This window comes from Vombatus ursinus, unplaced genomic scaffold, assembly GCF_900497805.2.
Source record: "Vombatus ursinus unplaced genomic scaffold, bare-nosed wombat genome assembly UNPS02009770.1, whole genome shotgun sequence".
Lineage (NCBI taxonomy): Eukaryota > Metazoa > Chordata > Mammalia > Diprotodontia > Vombatidae > Vombatus > Vombatus ursinus.
The window spans coordinates 2867247-2885155 of record NW_020949548.1 but is presented as its reverse complement, the minus strand read 5'-3'; the positions used below and the strand labels follow the sequence as shown (position 1 = coordinate 2885155).

General features: G+C 39.1%; 1 protein-coding gene across 1 annotated transcript in view; it reads right to left on the bottom strand.

Moving 5' to 3' along the window:
• Positions 1–16775, bottom strand: part of SLC5A12 (solute carrier family 5 member 12) — a 35991-nt gene extending 19216 nt beyond the window's left edge. Inside the window, exons 1-7 of the mRNA XM_027852652.1 lie at positions 16197–16775; positions 11135–11200; positions 9475–9526; positions 7686–7753; positions 4095–4249; positions 3846–3986; positions 730–859 (exon numbers count right to left, since the gene is read on the bottom strand). Of these exons, the coding sequence (XP_027708453.1) occupies positions 730–859; positions 3846–3986; positions 4095–4249; positions 7686–7753; positions 9475–9526; positions 11135–11200; positions 16197–16556 (972 nt within the window). The 5' untranslated portion in view covers positions 16557–16775. The remainder of the gene's footprint in view (positions 1–729; positions 860–3845; positions 3987–4094; positions 4250–7685; positions 7754–9474; positions 9527–11134; positions 11201–16196) is intronic.
• Between the last annotated feature and the right edge of the window lie 1134 nt (positions 16776–17909).

Here is a 17909-nt window from a genome sequence, read left to right as displayed (position 1 = left end):
CTTTCTTTCTTTCTTTCTTTCTTTCTTTCTTTCTTTCTTTCTTTCTTCCTTCCTTCCTTCATTAATTCCTTCCTTTCTTTTTCTTGCTATAAGGGGCAACTTTGCAGCTAGGGGAGGAGGAAAGCACTTACTTGAAATGAAATTGATGTAAAACAAAAGATATGAATAAAATTTTTAAAAGACCCAAGTGGCTGACATTTTTCTTTTCTTTTTTTTTTCTTTTTTGCTTTTTGGTGAGAAAATCGGGGTTAAGTGACTTGCCCAAGGTCCCATAGCTAGTAAGTGTGTCAAGTGTCTGAGGCCAGATTTGAATTCAGGTCCTCCTGATTCCAAAGCCGGAGCTCTATCCACTATGCCACCTAGCTGCCCCTTAACATTTTTCTCAGACATACCTCTCCACATCAGACAGCATAAACAACTGCAGAACTCATAAATCACAGAATTTAAGAGCTAGGTGCCATCTTAGAGATAGTCTAGTCTGATTGTTTCATTTTACATATGAGGAAACTGAGGCCTGTGGAGAGCAAATGCCTTGCTGAAAGTCACAGCATAAGTCAATGGCAGAGTTTCTATTGGAGCCTTCATTTCTAGGCTCTTAGGACAAAGGTCTTTCTGTTATACCATGCTCCCCTTTCCTGATTTTCATGTCTTTTGTGGCTCACCTAGAAATGAGCTACAAACCTACCCCATCTGGTCCCTGCTGGCAACCCACCTTGTTGGCATCCATACCTGATCCGGTGATGAGATTAGGCCAGCAGTCCAGGGGTCACAGTCCTTGAAGTAAGAATACATGATCAGGCCTGAAAAGACTGCGCAGAACATAATTATCCAGAGACCAATTAAGTTAAGATACAGAGCACTGGAAGAGAGAAGATGAGAGGCCTGTCAGTATCCCTTATAATGGAGTCCATTCTCACAGGGCTGGTGTGAGGACCAAAGAAGGTAACGTACATCTTAAAACACTTAGTAACCTGTAGAGCACTATTCACGAGGGGCTTTGAACGAATCACACAGCTGGGAGCGTATCTGGTTCTGGGCGCCATCTTTCAGGAAAGACGTTGATAAGGTCAACTATACCCAGAGGTGAGTCACTAGCAAGGCAAGAAGCTTTAAACCAATGTCATATAAGAAACGGATGGAGGATTTTTATTTTAACTGGAGAAAAGAACATTTAGGAAAGATAATAGCTATGTTAAAATATTTGATAGTTCTCATGCATAAGAGGTATTAGATTTGTTTTGCTTGCCTCTGGGAGACTGAACCAGAACCAATGTCTAGAGATTATAAAGAGATGAAGTTCAGCTAAATATAAGGAAGACCCTTCTAATAATTAAGTAATAACAATATAATTATTAATGTAATGATATAGAATTATAATTATATAAATATAGTTAAAGTTTTAAAAATAACATTAAATAAATAATCAAAACTGTTCCAAAGTGGAATGAGATGCCTTAATGGAATGAAAGGATTCCATCATTGGAGGTCATACAATCTCAGTCAGAAGGGAGTTCAGAGGTCATCTAGTCCAACCTCCATCTGAAATAGGAGCACTTCCTTAATAAGTGGTCATCCATCTGCTACTTATTTATTTATTTATTTATTTATTTTTAGGCAATTGGGGTTAAGTGATTTGCCCAGGGTCACACAGCTAGTAAGTGTCAAGTGTTTGGTCTGAGGTCACATTTGAACTCAGGTCCTCCTGACTTCAGGCCTGGTGCTCGATCCACTGTGCCACCTAGCTGCCCCCATCCATCTGCTACTTAAAGGAAATAGATTTTCCCGTCTAGGTGAGCACTTCATTTATGACCTTTAGAAACAGCCTCATATAGATTAAACATTATTTTTAAAAAAAAACAATCTCTTAGGTATTATGAAGATCCCTTTGTGGAATTTTGCTGGATAAGATAATGCTTCAAAGAAGTCAGCTACTGAAGAATGAGGCTTAGAAATGTTTTTCTGTTTGTTTTAGAATTAAGAAGAGGAAGAAAGGGGTAGAAGGAGTAGTGATAGGAGAAGAAGAGGAAGAGAAGGAGGAAGAAGAAGAGGAGGAGAAGGGGGTAAGATTTTCCTAACCATAATACTAGATAAATCCAAAATGCGAAAAATTCAGATTCACCAAACAAATAACTCAAGATTTTTTTTTGCCAGAAAATTCTTTACTATTCAAATGTTTTCAGCACAGTTATCTTTTAAATAGAAAGTCCAGTTAATGCATCCAAGATGTAATTTGATTAAACAAAAATCCATTTGAAACACAACTTTTCAAGAACACAGCATGTTATATAAAGTGAAGTAGATCTTTAAAGAGATTTTTCTTAGAATGGTGTCAATAACAGTGACAAATCTCAGGGTTTAACAGTGTCAAATCCCAATGTAATTTAGACACCTTTAGTGTGTATGAAATAGTATATAAAGACAACTTGTTAGCTGTGTCTATACTCTTGTAGTCTATATGATGAAATTAATACTACAGCCTTGAAAAAAAAAATCAAGGTGGTCCCCTTATTACCTGTGTGACATTGAGCCAGTCACTTAAACTTTCTGGCCCTGAGTTTCCTTATCTGATGAGGAAATGGGGAAATTTTTGGAGTAGATGTTTATAAAATCCCAAATCTATTATTCTATTACCCTCTGACCTGAAGTTGAATTCCAGCTATGCTACCTGCTACCTTTGTGACTGGGCAAATTTGTTAACCTCTCTGGGCCTCAGTTTCCTCACCTGAAAATAAAAGGATTGAACCAGTTACTGAGATCTCTTCTAGTCTAGATCTAAAATTCTGCAATCCTTTCATCATTGCTTCTGATAAAGAGGTCGTTAATGGATAATCTGCTAAAAATCACTTCAGAAGTATGCTAGTCAAATCAAAAGCTTATCAACTAGAAAAATATCTACTAGATCCTAACAATTTCCCACTACACCTCAAAGACTCTTAATTCCTATTTCGTTGGTCTACCCATTGTCCCCTGACCATGTGTGACATGTCCATTTTTGCCAACATTCTTTGCTGCCTTTCTTGAGGAGGGGGAGAAGGAGGGTCTACCCCCATCCTCAAAATCATCTAAGTCCTGCCCTTTAGAAAGCATATCAAGCTACACCCCCTTTGGTAAACTTTTACATCTGCCCTAGCCCAATTTCCCTTCCCCAAATTCCTGGCACCTGAAAATATCTCTGCTACTTCAGCAATTATTAGATTACAATAAATCATAGCTTCACAGAACACTGACACAAGAAGAAGATCTATTCCAACCCTCTCATTTCCCAGAGGAGGAAACTGAGAAGTGAAGTCATACAACCAGTAATTGGCAGAGCTATCACTCAAACATCAGTCTTGATTTTAATCTCGACTATCATTTAATAAATAGTTTAATTGCCTATTTTTAATTTAATCTTTTAATTTATTATTTATATTTATTTATTATTTATGTATTAAATATGTATATATTTATTAAGTAATTAAATTAATAAGTAATTTAAGTAAATTATATATATTACACACATACACACATGTATATCTATATATATAGATAGATAGATGTGTGTGTGTACACACATATATATTTCTGTGTCTATAGTCTGTGTAATATCCTAGGTGCTAGTAACACACAGACAAGAACAAAATGATCCCTGCTCTTAAGGAGCTCCTAGTTTACTGCTGTTTCCATATGATCCATCTCTTCAATCTCATTGGAAGAAGCTCTTAGATCTCATAGAGAATGTCTTATGCCTGAACACTTAGCTTGTGTAAAGAAGATACTTAATACATGCAGCTCAGGCAGATAGTAAGTGTTCAATAAATACATTATGATGATGATAATCGTAACAATAATGAAGACCAACTTACACCTTGGCATGCTTTTCTGTTTTGCAAGAGATGCATCTCTGTATCGTGGATTGATTAACACCATAGATGCCTAGCCATGTACAGGTTCCTCCGATAGCAATCGTCCAGAACGTATGCCTTCTCAATGGATCCATATCAAAGCTATGAGAGAGACATTCATAGATCAGGTCATGTTCCATGATTCCAAGATGATATTGTAAGCAATAAGAAAAAGTAACCCAAAACAGAATAAAATCATATTAGACGTACCTGAATATTTCAAGTCGTGAGCCGTTTTTTGATTGGTCTAATACATTCTGAAATCCGCCAGCATATGCTGTTCCTTGTATAAGAACCATCAAGAACCCTCCCACCATGACAACCATTTGGAATGCATCTGTCCACACAACTGCTTTTAATCCTCCCTGTAACATATAGAATCCATGATGAGTTCTTCAAATCAAAGTTGACAAAAGTCTTTGGTTTATTCCCCTAGTCCCCTGCTCAAAAGTTCAAGAAGGTTTTATCTTATCAAGTACAGGATCATAAACGCAGAACTGGAAGAGCCTTAAGAGGCAATCTCATCCAATTTCTTCATTTTACAGATGAGGGAAGTGAAGGCCAGAGAGGTTAAGTGTCTCAATGACAAAACAGCATTTGAAACCAGACCTTTGACTCCAAATCCAGTGCCCTTTCCGCCATATCATATTCCCTTATACTTGAATCCTTATATTATCTTTCCACAGTCTTCTTGTCATTGTCTCCTGTACTTTGCCAGTTAAGATGCATAACGCAGATAAGACTCAAATCAGTCCCACTGAGACTCCTAGAACGTTAGAGTTGAAAGGGAATTTACTTTCCCATGTACAAAATGAGGGACTTAGACTAAATGGCTTTGGAGTCCCAAGAGGGGTGAACTTCCCTTCAAAATATGACTGTCTATATAATGGTAAAATATCTGACCCATTCAACTAGGTCTGATAAAGACTCAATCATCCAGATGTTTTGCCTATACTGCCCCGGAAAGCCAATGTAACCAGTTTTGAAACAACAACCCCCACGAACAACAAGTTCGCACTAGTAATCACGTAGCTATTAACTCTATGACTTTCTTAGATTGTTATCACATAGAAATGATGAACATTTGTCCTCCATCGTGGTTGATAACAAAAGCAAGGGGTTAAATTGCAGTGAGAGATATTTACATTAACTTAAATGTTTATTGAGTTGAATTGAATCAAATTGGATTTGACTACATAGAGAGATACGACTTTAAAATTACCATTGACCTAGTAGAAGGATATAATCAAATGTTTCAAATTGGAACTCTGAAATTCAAATAAATTCAACAGATATTCCACTAAGTACCTACTATGCATAAGTACCTTGCAAAAAAGGACCAGAGGAATCAGTAGGAAATTGACATCTTGGATGGATGACTGATTGGTTTGGGGTAGTGGTAAAAGATATACTGAATGAAAAAGGGAGGATTAGGAGGTAGGCAAGAGACAGATCAAGAACAAATGGGTAGAAAGACAGATTGAGGCTCCATGTTAGGAAAACTTTCTAACTGAATTTCTGAAAAGTAGAATGAACTTCTTCAAGACTTGGTGCTTCCCCCTTCTGGAGATCTTCAAGCAAAGACTGGGCTGATCTCTTGTTTGCGATATTGTAGGTGGTACAGTGAACCAAGACCTGGACCTAGAATCTAGAGAACCTGAGAACCACCAGTCTCACATACTTTCTCTCTGTATGACCCTGAACAAATCACTTAACCTCTATTTGCCCCAGTTTCATCAACTATAAAATGAGGATGATAATAGTACCTATTTCCCAGAGTAGACAGCTAGGCAGTACAGTGGAATCAGGAAGACTCATCTTCATGAGTTCAAATCTGGCTGTGTGACCCTGGGCAAGTCACTTAACTCTGTTTGCCTCAGTTTTGTCATCTGTAAAATGATCTGGAGAAGGAAACGGCAAACTACTCCAGTATGGAGTCCCAAACAGGGTCACATAGAATCAGATACAAATGAAATGACTGAACAACAACAATCACCTTCCAGGGTTGTTATGAGACTCAACTGAGATATTTGTAAAGCACTTAGCACAGTTCCTGGCACATAGCAGGCACTTAAAAAATGTTTGTTAGCTCCCTCTCATCTCATTTGATAATCACAGCAACCTTGTAGAAAAGGTGCTATTATCACCTCCACTTCTGTAAATGAATATTCTGTGACAGCAAAAAGTTAAGTGACTTGCCTAGGGTCATAGAGCTAGCAAGTATCTGAGGCCCAATTTGATCTCAGGTCTTCTTGACTCCATGTTCAGCCCACTATGCACTATATCATCTAGTCGCCTTAAGGAGGCAGCCCCTGAGTTGAGCCTTGAAGGAAAATAAAGGATTTTATTCAGGAACTAGGAGAATGATAAGAGCAAATTCCAGCAGAGGGCCATATTGAAAAGCTGCAGAATCTGTCTGCCTTGCAGAGTATATACGAAGTGTGGCTTCAGCCATGCCTACTTTCTATAACTGGAAGAGGAGTGATTCAGGGCATAAAGAAGCAAAAGGCCTGGAAAACAGGTGCCATGTTATGGTACACAGTGAAGAAACAGGCTTTATGGGGGCACAGGGTTTGTGCTGGTGAATCGGAGGACATGATGTGATTAGTTAAGTTGGCAAAGATGATGGCCAACCTTGAACTTCAGATTGAAGAATTTGAATTTCATCATATTTACAGTGAGAAATCATTGGAAGGGTTCTTGTTTTTGAGCCAAAGAAAGACATAATGACATAGATTACTTAGAAATTTTATCTAGCTTTGGTGTTTAATGGATTGAGCTGAGTGAGGGTGAAAGCAATGGAGCCTCGTTGGAAAGCTATTTAAGTAGGCCTAGCATGAGGCTATGAAGATCTGAGCAAGAGTGATGACAGTGGGGATGAAAGGAAGAGAAATGTGTCTGAAAGACATTTCTAAGCAATTTTCAATGCTGAAAAGATGAAAGGGAAACCTGGGATAATTTGCTGCATTTAAAATGAATATTATACGCTATATGTAGTAACGATATCATATATTGGGTACCTGTTGCGTGATAATTCATAGAAAGATTCATCATCTAGAGACAGTCACCTGTGTCCCCACATTCCAAACTACTTACTCATTTTCCTTACCCATGTCCATTGGCTTTTCTAGGAAAATAATGTCACAGTTAATTGTTAACATTTATTTAAACATATTGTCAATACCCCCAGAGTCTGAGTCTAAAGAATTGAGTGAGGGCAGATCAGAATGTGGAAAGTAGTTCCAGATTTACTGATAAGCAGCCAACAGCAGCATTCAAGTCCTGGAATTGATGATCTTTAGAATTAACCAAATACCACACTTGCTCACGCATACAATCATCCCCTCTCTCTCTTAACAAAGAGCCAGTTGAGAGAGGCCATTTTTCTTAGGCAATATAAGTGTTGCCTATGGGTGAATATGGCTAATGATTGAAAAAAAAATCCCTTTTCTCCCCAAAATCCCTTTTTCTCCCCTCCCCCCAGAAAAAGCAGGTATCACCAGAATGACATGTAGCCATAGCCTAGGAAAACTTTTCCATTGGTAAATCTAAGTATTTGTCATGATATTCTAGCATCAACTCAAGTTTAGACCTTGCTTACTTTAGAGATGGTCAATAAAAGTACATTTGAAGAAAAAAATTCTTAATCTGGAAAATAGGAACAGTCAAGCCAGCTTTTTTGTTTTCCGCATAACTTTGAAATACGGTCATTTACTCCCTAGAATTAGAGTTCTGTCGGTTGTGATTTGGCAGTATTCCATGTTAGGCTGGCGAAGCTTTCTCTGAGCAGAATATACGTACCAGACTACAGTAGAACGTGCAGACAATTCCTGTGGCAAACACAGATCCCCAGAGATCAAAGCCAGTCACTGTGAAAGGTAAGAAAAGTTATAAGAGGTTTCTCTAAGGAAGGCAAACAGAGAACTTTCCAGGGAAACTGAGGCAGAAGAGGGTTCACCTGATTTGAAGGGGTAAGTCTAGTTATAGACTTCCTTTGGAAACTAGCATCCATCAGGTATGGAACATTTATCTTATTATTACTTACCACAATCCAGTCCTGAAATCCCATAAGACTTAGAAGAGATTTTCTCAGATTTCACACCTTTCTGTCTTTGGTCTAAACATACACCCTTAACTAGCAGAGTTACACCACAATTTTGTTGTTCAATCATTTTAATTGTGTCTGACTCTTCATGACCCCATTTGGGGTTTTCTTGGCAGAGATATTAGAGTGGTTTGCTGTTTTCTTCTCCAGCTCATTTTACAGATGAGGAAACTGAGGCAAAGAGAGTTAAGTGACTTGCCCAGGGTCACACAGCTGATAAATGTCTTAGGCCAGATTTGAATTCAGGAAAATGAGTCTTCCTGACTTCTAGGCCTGGCACTCTATCTACTCTGCTACTCAACTACCCATATACCATAATTTTAAAATCATTCAAATCTTTGGTAAGAAATACTGCCATTTTGAATGAATTTTAACAATTGAATAAAATAATGAGGTTAATCAACAACCCTTGATTTTTAACCCCAACTTCAAAGGCCCATGATTTCACTGGTATGGACACCACCTTCACTAATACCCATAACAATCTCTCTATCATTGATGGCCTACAGGAGTTTCTGGAGGCAAAAAATTCAGCACCTGGTGGCTAGCCCTCTGATGATGAGCCCACTACACGAAGCTAACCTGAACTTTGGACATTAGACATGTAAGCCATTGCCAGGCCTGGACACAAAGCCTTTCTAACTTGGTATGATCTCTTCCTTTTAAATAGTTATTGATTGAATAACTATTTCTACATAGATGGGTCCACATATCCATCGGCATACTGGAGAATCACTATGCTTTCGGAAAATAATAAATCTGAACAGAATAAAATAAATATTTTTGATCTTTCATTCATTAAAATTATAAATATATGCATATATATACGTGTGTGTGTGTGTGTGTGTGTGTGTGTGTGTATTTCTTTCTTCTAGGTCATCCTAACTCTAAAGCTGTGGGTTTGTTATTCAGTTTTTCAGTCATGTTCAACTCCACATGACCCCATAGAGTTTGCCCATGGGGTTTTCTTGGTAAAGATACTGGAATGGATTGCCATTTCCTTCTCCAATGTGTCCCCATTTTACAGATGAGGAATTGAGGCAAATAGGGATTAAGTGACTTACCCAGGGTCACACAGCTATTAAGTATCTGAGGCTTCATTTTAACTCAGAACTTCCTGACTCCTGGCCTGGTGCTCTATCTAGTGCACCACCTAACTGACCCTAAAAGTATGTGTACATAATTCCAAAACTTTAGGTCAATTTTTATTTTACCTTGCTACAATCCAGTCCTAAAATCCCATAAGCCTTAAGAACTAAGAGATATGAAAATAATAATAATTATGGACACATTATTTGGAATCACATAGACAAAACAATTAGCAATGCACCTAAATTAATTGTTCAAAGTGGTAGCCTGGGCCTCGACTCAAAAGCCTTCATCGATGGCAGCACTTAGCCTTAAGAATAGCCTATCAGTGCTAAATGCATTTTGCACAAATCAGAAAGAGGGCTCAGCTGAGACGTTATTTTCCTAACCACTCACCTTGGTTGAGCGCCAAAGCAGGAGCATAAATCACCACTCCGGTATAGAGGATCTGAAGGAGAAGGAGGTGAGGAAGAGTTGCTTGGCAAAGAGGCTGTTGACTGGCTGCCTAGCTGCCTATAAGCATAGAGTGTGGCCACTTCAGAAGTCTACTGAGTCTCGCTCCTTTAGGGTGGTAGCACCCTTGCCATAGGCTTGGTTGTTCAAAGCCAGTGGGTTTAAAAGGACATAACACAATACATGCGATGACTATAGACAATGTGTCTTTCCTGCCCCCACTCGCCACCTCACAGGGAGGAGTTGGAAAACATCAGGAAATAAGGAAACCACAATAAGGAAGGGAGAAGTAATTAACCCATGGGAGAACTCAATGAAATTGGGAATGTCTTGGTCCTCCTACCCTGCTGGCTGTTCCATGAGTAGGACACTCCATTTCTCAGTCTTAAAACAGTCCCTCTGGCTGCTTCGGGGCACCCCCTCCCCCTGCCCCCATGCCTGGAATGCTCTTCTTCCTCCCTCCCTGACTACAGCCAGGAGGTCATTGTCACTGGACCAAAGAGTAGATATCAGGGAATAAGGTATAAGACAACTGGAAAGGTAGGAAGGGGCCAGGTTATTGAGGGCTTTAAATACCAAGGAAGACACTAGAGTTTATTGATGGGGGTGCGACATGATTGGACCTGAAAATCATACTAGTGGCTGAATGGAGGGTGGACATTTCAAAATCTAGATAACAGGCATTCTTTATGCACCATATGAATCATTAGATTTATCTCTTCTAAGTGACCACAAATTTCACTGAGGATGCCTCACAATGTTCTAGGTGGTTGGGTTTGGTTTTTTTTTTTTTTTTACGGGAAATTATTAGACTAAAGTCTTAGAAGACAGGTTACTTATTTGTAGCTCCTGTAATGAATTTACAACCCATAAATGAAAAGGGATAAAATGAGTAGGTCTATGAACTATAGACTTGCTTCAGAGCAGTGAGGCAGAGCCAGGACAAAGCATCCGTGTAACCTTGAAAACCTTGAAAAAACCTTGTCCTCCTCCCACTCCCAATGAAAAGCTGAACTCAACTTTGCTCTTTCAAGAGTAGGTTTATTATTGTTGTTGTTCATTAACAACTCTGAGCATATGTTTTGAACATACATGACTCCATGCACCATTCATTTATTTGTTTGTTTCTTACCATATTTGCTATTTCACTAATGCAGGGAGCTCCTTGGTGAAGCAACTCCTACCAATGTCAATTGACTTGAACTACAATTTAGATTTTTAGAGCATTGTCTGGGGGGAATTAAGGCCTGAGTCCAAGGACAGCTCACCATCCACTAGGACACACTACCTGTCTAGGTCTCCATGTGTCATAGAGAGTGGGATGTTTTGGAATTGAAAACATGGGATAAAAAGAAGTCATATTCAAAATGTTCTATGTTATGCCCTTAGCATCTGCCCACCTTTCCTATTTTAGCTGTGGATCTATAGTTATGGATCTCTGTAAATTCTACCCATGTACCAAGAAGCTGGCCTTATTTGCCAACCTAACTGGAATAATGGAATCTCATCACTCATCAGGGGCTGGGGAAAATATATATTCCCATAAACATTCCCTCTTCACCTCCCCCCAGCACCCAAACCCAAAATTTGAAATGATTCTTACCGTCTGCACTATGTAGATAAGTGTGGCAGCATACTGGACCACCTTGTTAAATCTTAAATGTAAGTACTAAAGGAAACAAAAAGAAAATATATAAAAAAATCAACAATGCTTTAGCCAGAACTAACCTAGGAGCCAGTGTAACAGATGGTATAACAGATCAACCACTGCACTGAGATTTAAGGAGACCCAGGTTCAAATCCTACCTTGAGATATTTATCAGTTCTATTACCCTGGCCATGACACAGCTCCTTATTGCTAGCATTCCATCTATATAGTTATAACCTTTATATGCCTCAGTTTCTTACACGTAAAATGAGTGAATTGGGTTCTCGTTAACCATTAAGGTCCCTTCCAACTTTACATCTATGATCTCATGAGCCCAAGAATCACAGACTGTGAAAGTAAGAAATGACCTCAGAAGTCTTCTCATTCAACCCCTACATGGACAGGAACAACTTTAATAAGCCAGCTAACCTCAGTTTGAACACCTCCAGCAATACTTAACTCACTACCATTCCAGGCAGTCCATTTCATTTCTTTCTTTTTTTTTTTTTAAACTCTGTTAACAAGTTTTTCTTGATACTGAGCTAAAATTTGCTTCCATGCAGCATCTCTCCATGTGGTGTTTTCCTTCTGTGTGTTTATTTCATGCTATAAAATCCATTCCTTCCTTCCCATTTCCACTGAGACCAATCTTAATCAGAGCTATCAGCTAGACTTAGGAGACCTTCCTTGTTGGCCCTCCCTTCCCGGAACTTCCCCACCATTACATCCATCCAACACACTTAATGACAAATTAATCTTCCTAAAACCCAGGTCTGACTAGATCACTAGCATACTCAGAAACTTCCAATGGCCTTTCATTGAGCTGCAAAATGAATTCTAAGCTCTGGCATTGTTGATCTGTCCCCAGCCTACTCTTCTGCCTTGACTTCCACTACTCCAAAATGGAATTACTTGCTATATTCTCCTTCCTTCTTGAGCTTGTGTCTTCCCTACACCTTTGAAGTTATTCCTCTTGTTTGGAATACCTTTTCTCCCACCACCTTTTCCATGTAGACTTCCCTCATCTCCCCTGAAAGGTCCTGATCTTTCCTTTCTCTAGATTTCTATGTTAATTTCTCTGTCCATCATAGTCACTAGGTCATGTTGCTTTGTTTCAATTCTTTGTTTTTATCCCCTCCACCAGATTGTAAGCTTTGTGAAGGTATACACACACACACACACACACACACACACACACACCTCTTAAGTATGTTAAGAGAAACACTGGGGAAGGAGGGTTGATTTGAAACAGTAGCACAAAAAAAAAAACAAAAACTGGATTTGGAGTCGAAGGAACAGGGATCAGATTCCAGAGCTAATGTGTGACCTTGAGCAAGACTATGGCTCAGTTGCTTCACCTGTAAAATGAGGTATTTGGAGGATAAAACCCAGCTTCCAGAGGACTATAATGTCTTTCAGACCAGGGTGAGTTATGGTAGGATGGCAGGTGGGGAGAAGATCATTGGTTGAATGGTCTTGGGAACAGGTGCTTTACACCTAGTAGGCACTTAATACATTTTTGTCAATTGTTTTGAACTGAACTGAATCCTTTCACCTAGGAATCCTATGAAAGGATCTGAAAGACCTTTGCATCCCAGCCCTTAAGTCAACTGGCCTTTCTTCCATTCCAACAGAGGTTACAGACTCGGCGGGGCTCAGGGACCTTAGGAATCATTAATCCAATCTTTTCACATGGAGAAAACGAACCTAGAGAAACTATCTCTGCCAAATAACTCCAAATTCTTACCACCATCCACCTTGAATTATCTTCCCAACTTGTTTTCTTTTAAGGCCATTGAGGACTCTAGGCTCTCCTCTGAAATCCTTACTTCTCAGATTCACAATGATTATATTCTTGTAAAATGGTGTGCTTCATAAGACATGGAGCCAATCCCAAAGAAAAGAGAGGGGAACTGGTTCTGGAGTTCACTTTGTCAGGGATGAGCAGTAGTCCCTTCTTGCAGGAGGTAGCATTTCAACTAAGTGTGGGAAAGACAGGAATTCAACAGAAGAAGTGAGGGAGGGCTGGTTTTCCAGGCATCAGACTAATGTCAGAAAAGGCAAAGAGAGTCTGGGTGTCAGAGAGTTGTCTAGTTTGTCTAGAAAGCAAGTAACATGAAAGCAATATGAACTAAAGCTAGAAAGGCAATATGGTGATAAACTATAGAAAGCCTTGAAAGTCAGATGAAGAAGCTAGAACTTTACTAAGTAGGCAATGGAGACTCAATGAATATTTTTGACCAAAAGTCTGACACGAGCAGTTCCATACATAGGAAAGATTATTTTGGCAGCAAATGAATTGGAGAAAGGAGAGAGAGGAATAAGAAAAATCTGTTATGAGGCTTTTCTATACACCAGATGGGTATTAACGAGGGACCTGAGCTAGGGTGGTAGAAATGGGGATAGCATATAGAAGACATCAGGGTGCTGTAGAAGAAGAATAAAAAGTCTTGGTAATGTTTCAGGTATGATGGGGAAGGGAGAGGAAAGAAGCAAAGCTAACCCAAAGGTAACCAACAGCCAACAGCAAAGACTAAGTAAATGGTGATATCACTCAGAAACAGTAAATCAAAAGAAAGAACATATTCGAGGGGAAAGACAATATTTAAGGGTATATTGACTTTTTCTTCTTTTTTAATTCCATGTGTATCATAGTGACTTCATATTATCCTCAATCAATTTAGAGCTGGCAAGGACCCCAAAGGCCATCCATCTAATGCAACTTCCTCCTTGTTTTACAGATGAGGAAACTGAGGCCTAGGGAGGATAAATGACTTGCCCAAAGCCACACAGGTAGTTATCAGAGGCAGGTTTTGAACCCTGGTTCTCTGATTCCCAGGTCTATGTTCTTTTCATTTTACTGCAATGCCTATTCAATCTAATTTAACAAATATTTATTAAGCCCCTTAACATGAATAAGGTGCAGACTTAGGTACAAAAATGCTATTGTTTCTACACTTCATGGAGTTCATATTCTGTATGTGTGAGGGAAGCAGGGGTGAGGGGGAGTTGGGGGGTGGGGAACACAACATACAAATAAAATAAGAAAAGACAAAGTAATTTTAAGAGGGGAAGAGCATTAATGACTGGGCATGTGTGTGGCAAAGAGATTGGGAAAAATTGTCTGTGCTCCTGCACACCTGTGCTCAGCTTTGGAGGTACATTGGAGATTCAACCAGATAATGAGAGGAGAAGACATTCCACACCTGGGGGAAGGTCTGAGCAAAGTTTGGAAGGCATTCTTGGCATGTAATTTCATTTGATCTTCACAGTAGATATAGTAGGGGTATCTGTCAAAACATTAATCTATATGCACAATTAACAGTTTAGTTAAATTCAAGTGAATGTAGTCCATTCTGTTAAAAATAGTCAAGTATTTTTGACTGAATTGAGTGATCTGACTCGCTAGTTCATTCATAGAATTAGCACCCTGGATTCAGAGCTAGAAAGGACCCTTGACGGCCATCTAGTACGACCCCTTTATTTTCACCCATAAGGAAACTGAGGCCCAGAGAAGTTAAAAGGGACTCGTCCAAGGTTATGCAAGGATTCAATGGCAGAATCTGGATTTGAACCTTGGTCTTTGGCTCCAAATCCAGCACTCTACCCTACCATTCTTCCTTTTCTAAGGGTATGGACATCTGGTTACACCTCTCACCTTTGCCACCTTATCAAATGAAAAATTTGCATTGTAATGAGTATTCAAAGTGGAAGGAAGAGTGTTATTATCACAATTGATCAGTGAGGATGCTTCAAAATTCAATTCCTGAGTCACATTATATAGTTGTTATTTCTATTGTGAACTCCTGGAAAATCCATGGGAGAATATCCCATTTTTGCTTCTAAGTAACATAGGGAATTTTCCTATAAACACTTATTTTGCCTTAAAATATAACATTTCAAATATATGTGTGTATGTGTAAATGTGTGTGTGTGTGTGTGTGTGTGTGCATATATATTTGTTGGGAGAAAAAGAAACATTGAAGGCCAAATAATAAATCTGTGTTTGAAAAGAAATTCTGTATTTACAAAGAGAAACTCAGTAACAGAACTCTCCCAATGGCTCATGGATAGGCTCACTCTCATTGGGAATCCCCAAGCACAGGCTAGACAAGTACTTGTTAGGTACATTACAGAGTGAATTCTATTTCAGGTATAGGTTGGCCTCAATGGCTTCTAAGGTTCCTTCCATTACCATGATTCCATGTGAAATGCTCAGATCTTCATCAAAACATAATCAAAACAATCCTGGGCTGGGTGAGCAAGAAGACTAGATTATCCTATAGGTTTAGTCCCTAACTACTTATGTGACCTTGGGCAAGTGACTTAGCTGTATCTCAGTTTCACTACATGTAAAATGGAGATGAAGATCATTCTTATCCTGCCTATCTCTTTGGGACCAAATGGTATCTTCTAAAAACTGAGCAGTCTTGACAAAAATATATCATCGCCTCCTGTAGCTGTTGTGAGTTTGGAAAATTCAGAGTTTGGTGCAAATTTAAACCAGTACCAAGGATGTTCTGGAGCCAGCTCAAACTGGCTTAGGAGAACTGATCGTTAAATTCACATTTACACCTTGAAAGTTGGCAAATGCTGCAAATTAGGACTTAATTTATTGTTTTGTTGATTATCTAGATTTAAGAAAATGATGGGGAAAATGTTAAAAATGCAGATTAAATGTTCCAAAGAACCAATTGGCTAAACATTTGCCAGTATACCCTGGGCCAGCACCCATTCCCACCCACCAAATCTAGACTATTGACCCACAGGGACCAAACAAGAGGAAAGATGTGACAATGCCTTAAGAAGTTTATAGCACTAAGTTTAAGCACTGTGCATATTCTTAGTACGAAGACTGTGCACGTTACTCATCCATCCACTCATTCAGTAAATATTTATTAAGCATCTCACTATATGCAGGCACGATTTGTGGGAATGGAGACCCACGTGGAGAACTTGGCTGGCTGACATATTAGCAATTAATCTAGACATTCCAAACAATGATGACTTCCCTTACCTCATAAGCGCTGGTGATCCCAGACCTGTAAAAAACTGGCAGAAAGAGCTCGGACGTAAAGATGATGGTAAATGTATACGCAAAGAAGAAAACCAGGAAGGATGACCCAAACCGATAAACCTCGGCAGGACTCCCCAGGACAGTGACTGCTGACATAAAGCTAGCAGTCAAGGACAAAGCCACCGGACCACAGCTCATTTGCCTGCCCCCCAATAAAAACTCCCCAGAAGTCACTTTCTTCCTTTCTTTTATGGCAAAAAACACTCCGATTCCTGAAGAAACGATAAAAAGAGCTGCAAATACAACATAATCCCAAGCTTCAAAGTTCTTAGTCTGGGGACCCGCCCGCCCTCCTGACATGGTGCTGGGCAAATGCTCTCTCTGAGTCCAGTCCTTACAAAGAATATGGGATCAGGGATGATGCCCACAAATGGCTAGTCTTTTGTCCAGGAGAAGGAACACTCAGACCTTAACAGTCACCAGGGTCTAGAAGCACTGAATGGAGCTCGTGCAGATACTCTTTGGATCAGGAAGCATTTCAGCAATGGAACCCAAAGCAGATTTCAATCATTGTCACTCACAGTCCAGGACAAGAACTTGAAATCCGACCTGAGCCTGGGGCTTTCAGTGCAGTCACTGAAGTACATTCTTCTATGAACAAGAATTCAGATATTCAGAAATTAATAACCAACAGGGGTGGAATTAAGCTGTACAGATAACACACTCTGTTATCTCCCAGGTTTTTACTGGAGGTTAAACATTACTTGGGAATATGGAAATGAGACAGTGTTAAGCAGTTCAGCATTCTAAATGTGTGTGGTAACAGCTGTAGATAAGAAAAGACATCATTTTGATGAATCTTTTCTTATAGGAAGAAACATCTGAAGCAGAGTCCTGAAAACAGCAAAGGACTCAGGATATTGAATGGAACATTTGTCCCAAGAGCCTAGAAAAATTTTTAAAAATATAGATCAGAGGAAGAGAAAAAGGTCTGAAAGATGATGTCATCCAGGAGTTCTTAACCAGGTAACTTATGAACTTCATTTTGTTTTTCTTTTTAATTTTTGACAACTACGTCAACATAATTGCTTTCCTTTCCATTCCTATGCATTTTAAGTACTTAAAAACATTATTCTGAGAAGGGGTCCAAAGGCTTAGCCAGATAAATTTGTTGTGTCAGGGATTCCTTCAGCTAAGAACCTCTGAGGAAACGGTTCCTGATAAGGTCATTTATCTGCCAAAGGTAATATAGAGCCAAGATTTAAACTCAGCTCATCTAACTCTAAATCCAGTATTCACTTGTCACACAGCCTTCCAAATGAGAGTCATTGTTTGATTACACCAGAGCTAGGACTGCTCATTCTGTCTTTCAACTGCTTAGATATTTCTCTATCACCCCTTACTTATATATCTCATACCTCAGCTCTTTAGTCTATAAAGAGACAAGGATTCTCCAATTATCAGTTTCTTATGCTGATTTAGAACTGGAACTCATAGAAAGTTAGAGCTGGACAAACTTCCCTAGGAAATATTAATAGTCCGTGTCAATACCTGTTTTTATCTATTTCTTTTTTTTTTCAGCATCAACACTGATTAAACATCTCAAGTTAAAGTTGACCCAATAAAATGCCATATCTTCTCAATTTGATCCTTTGTTCTAATTTGATGTATATTTTAATTTTTGCTCCCCCAACTTAATGGCTGGATCATACT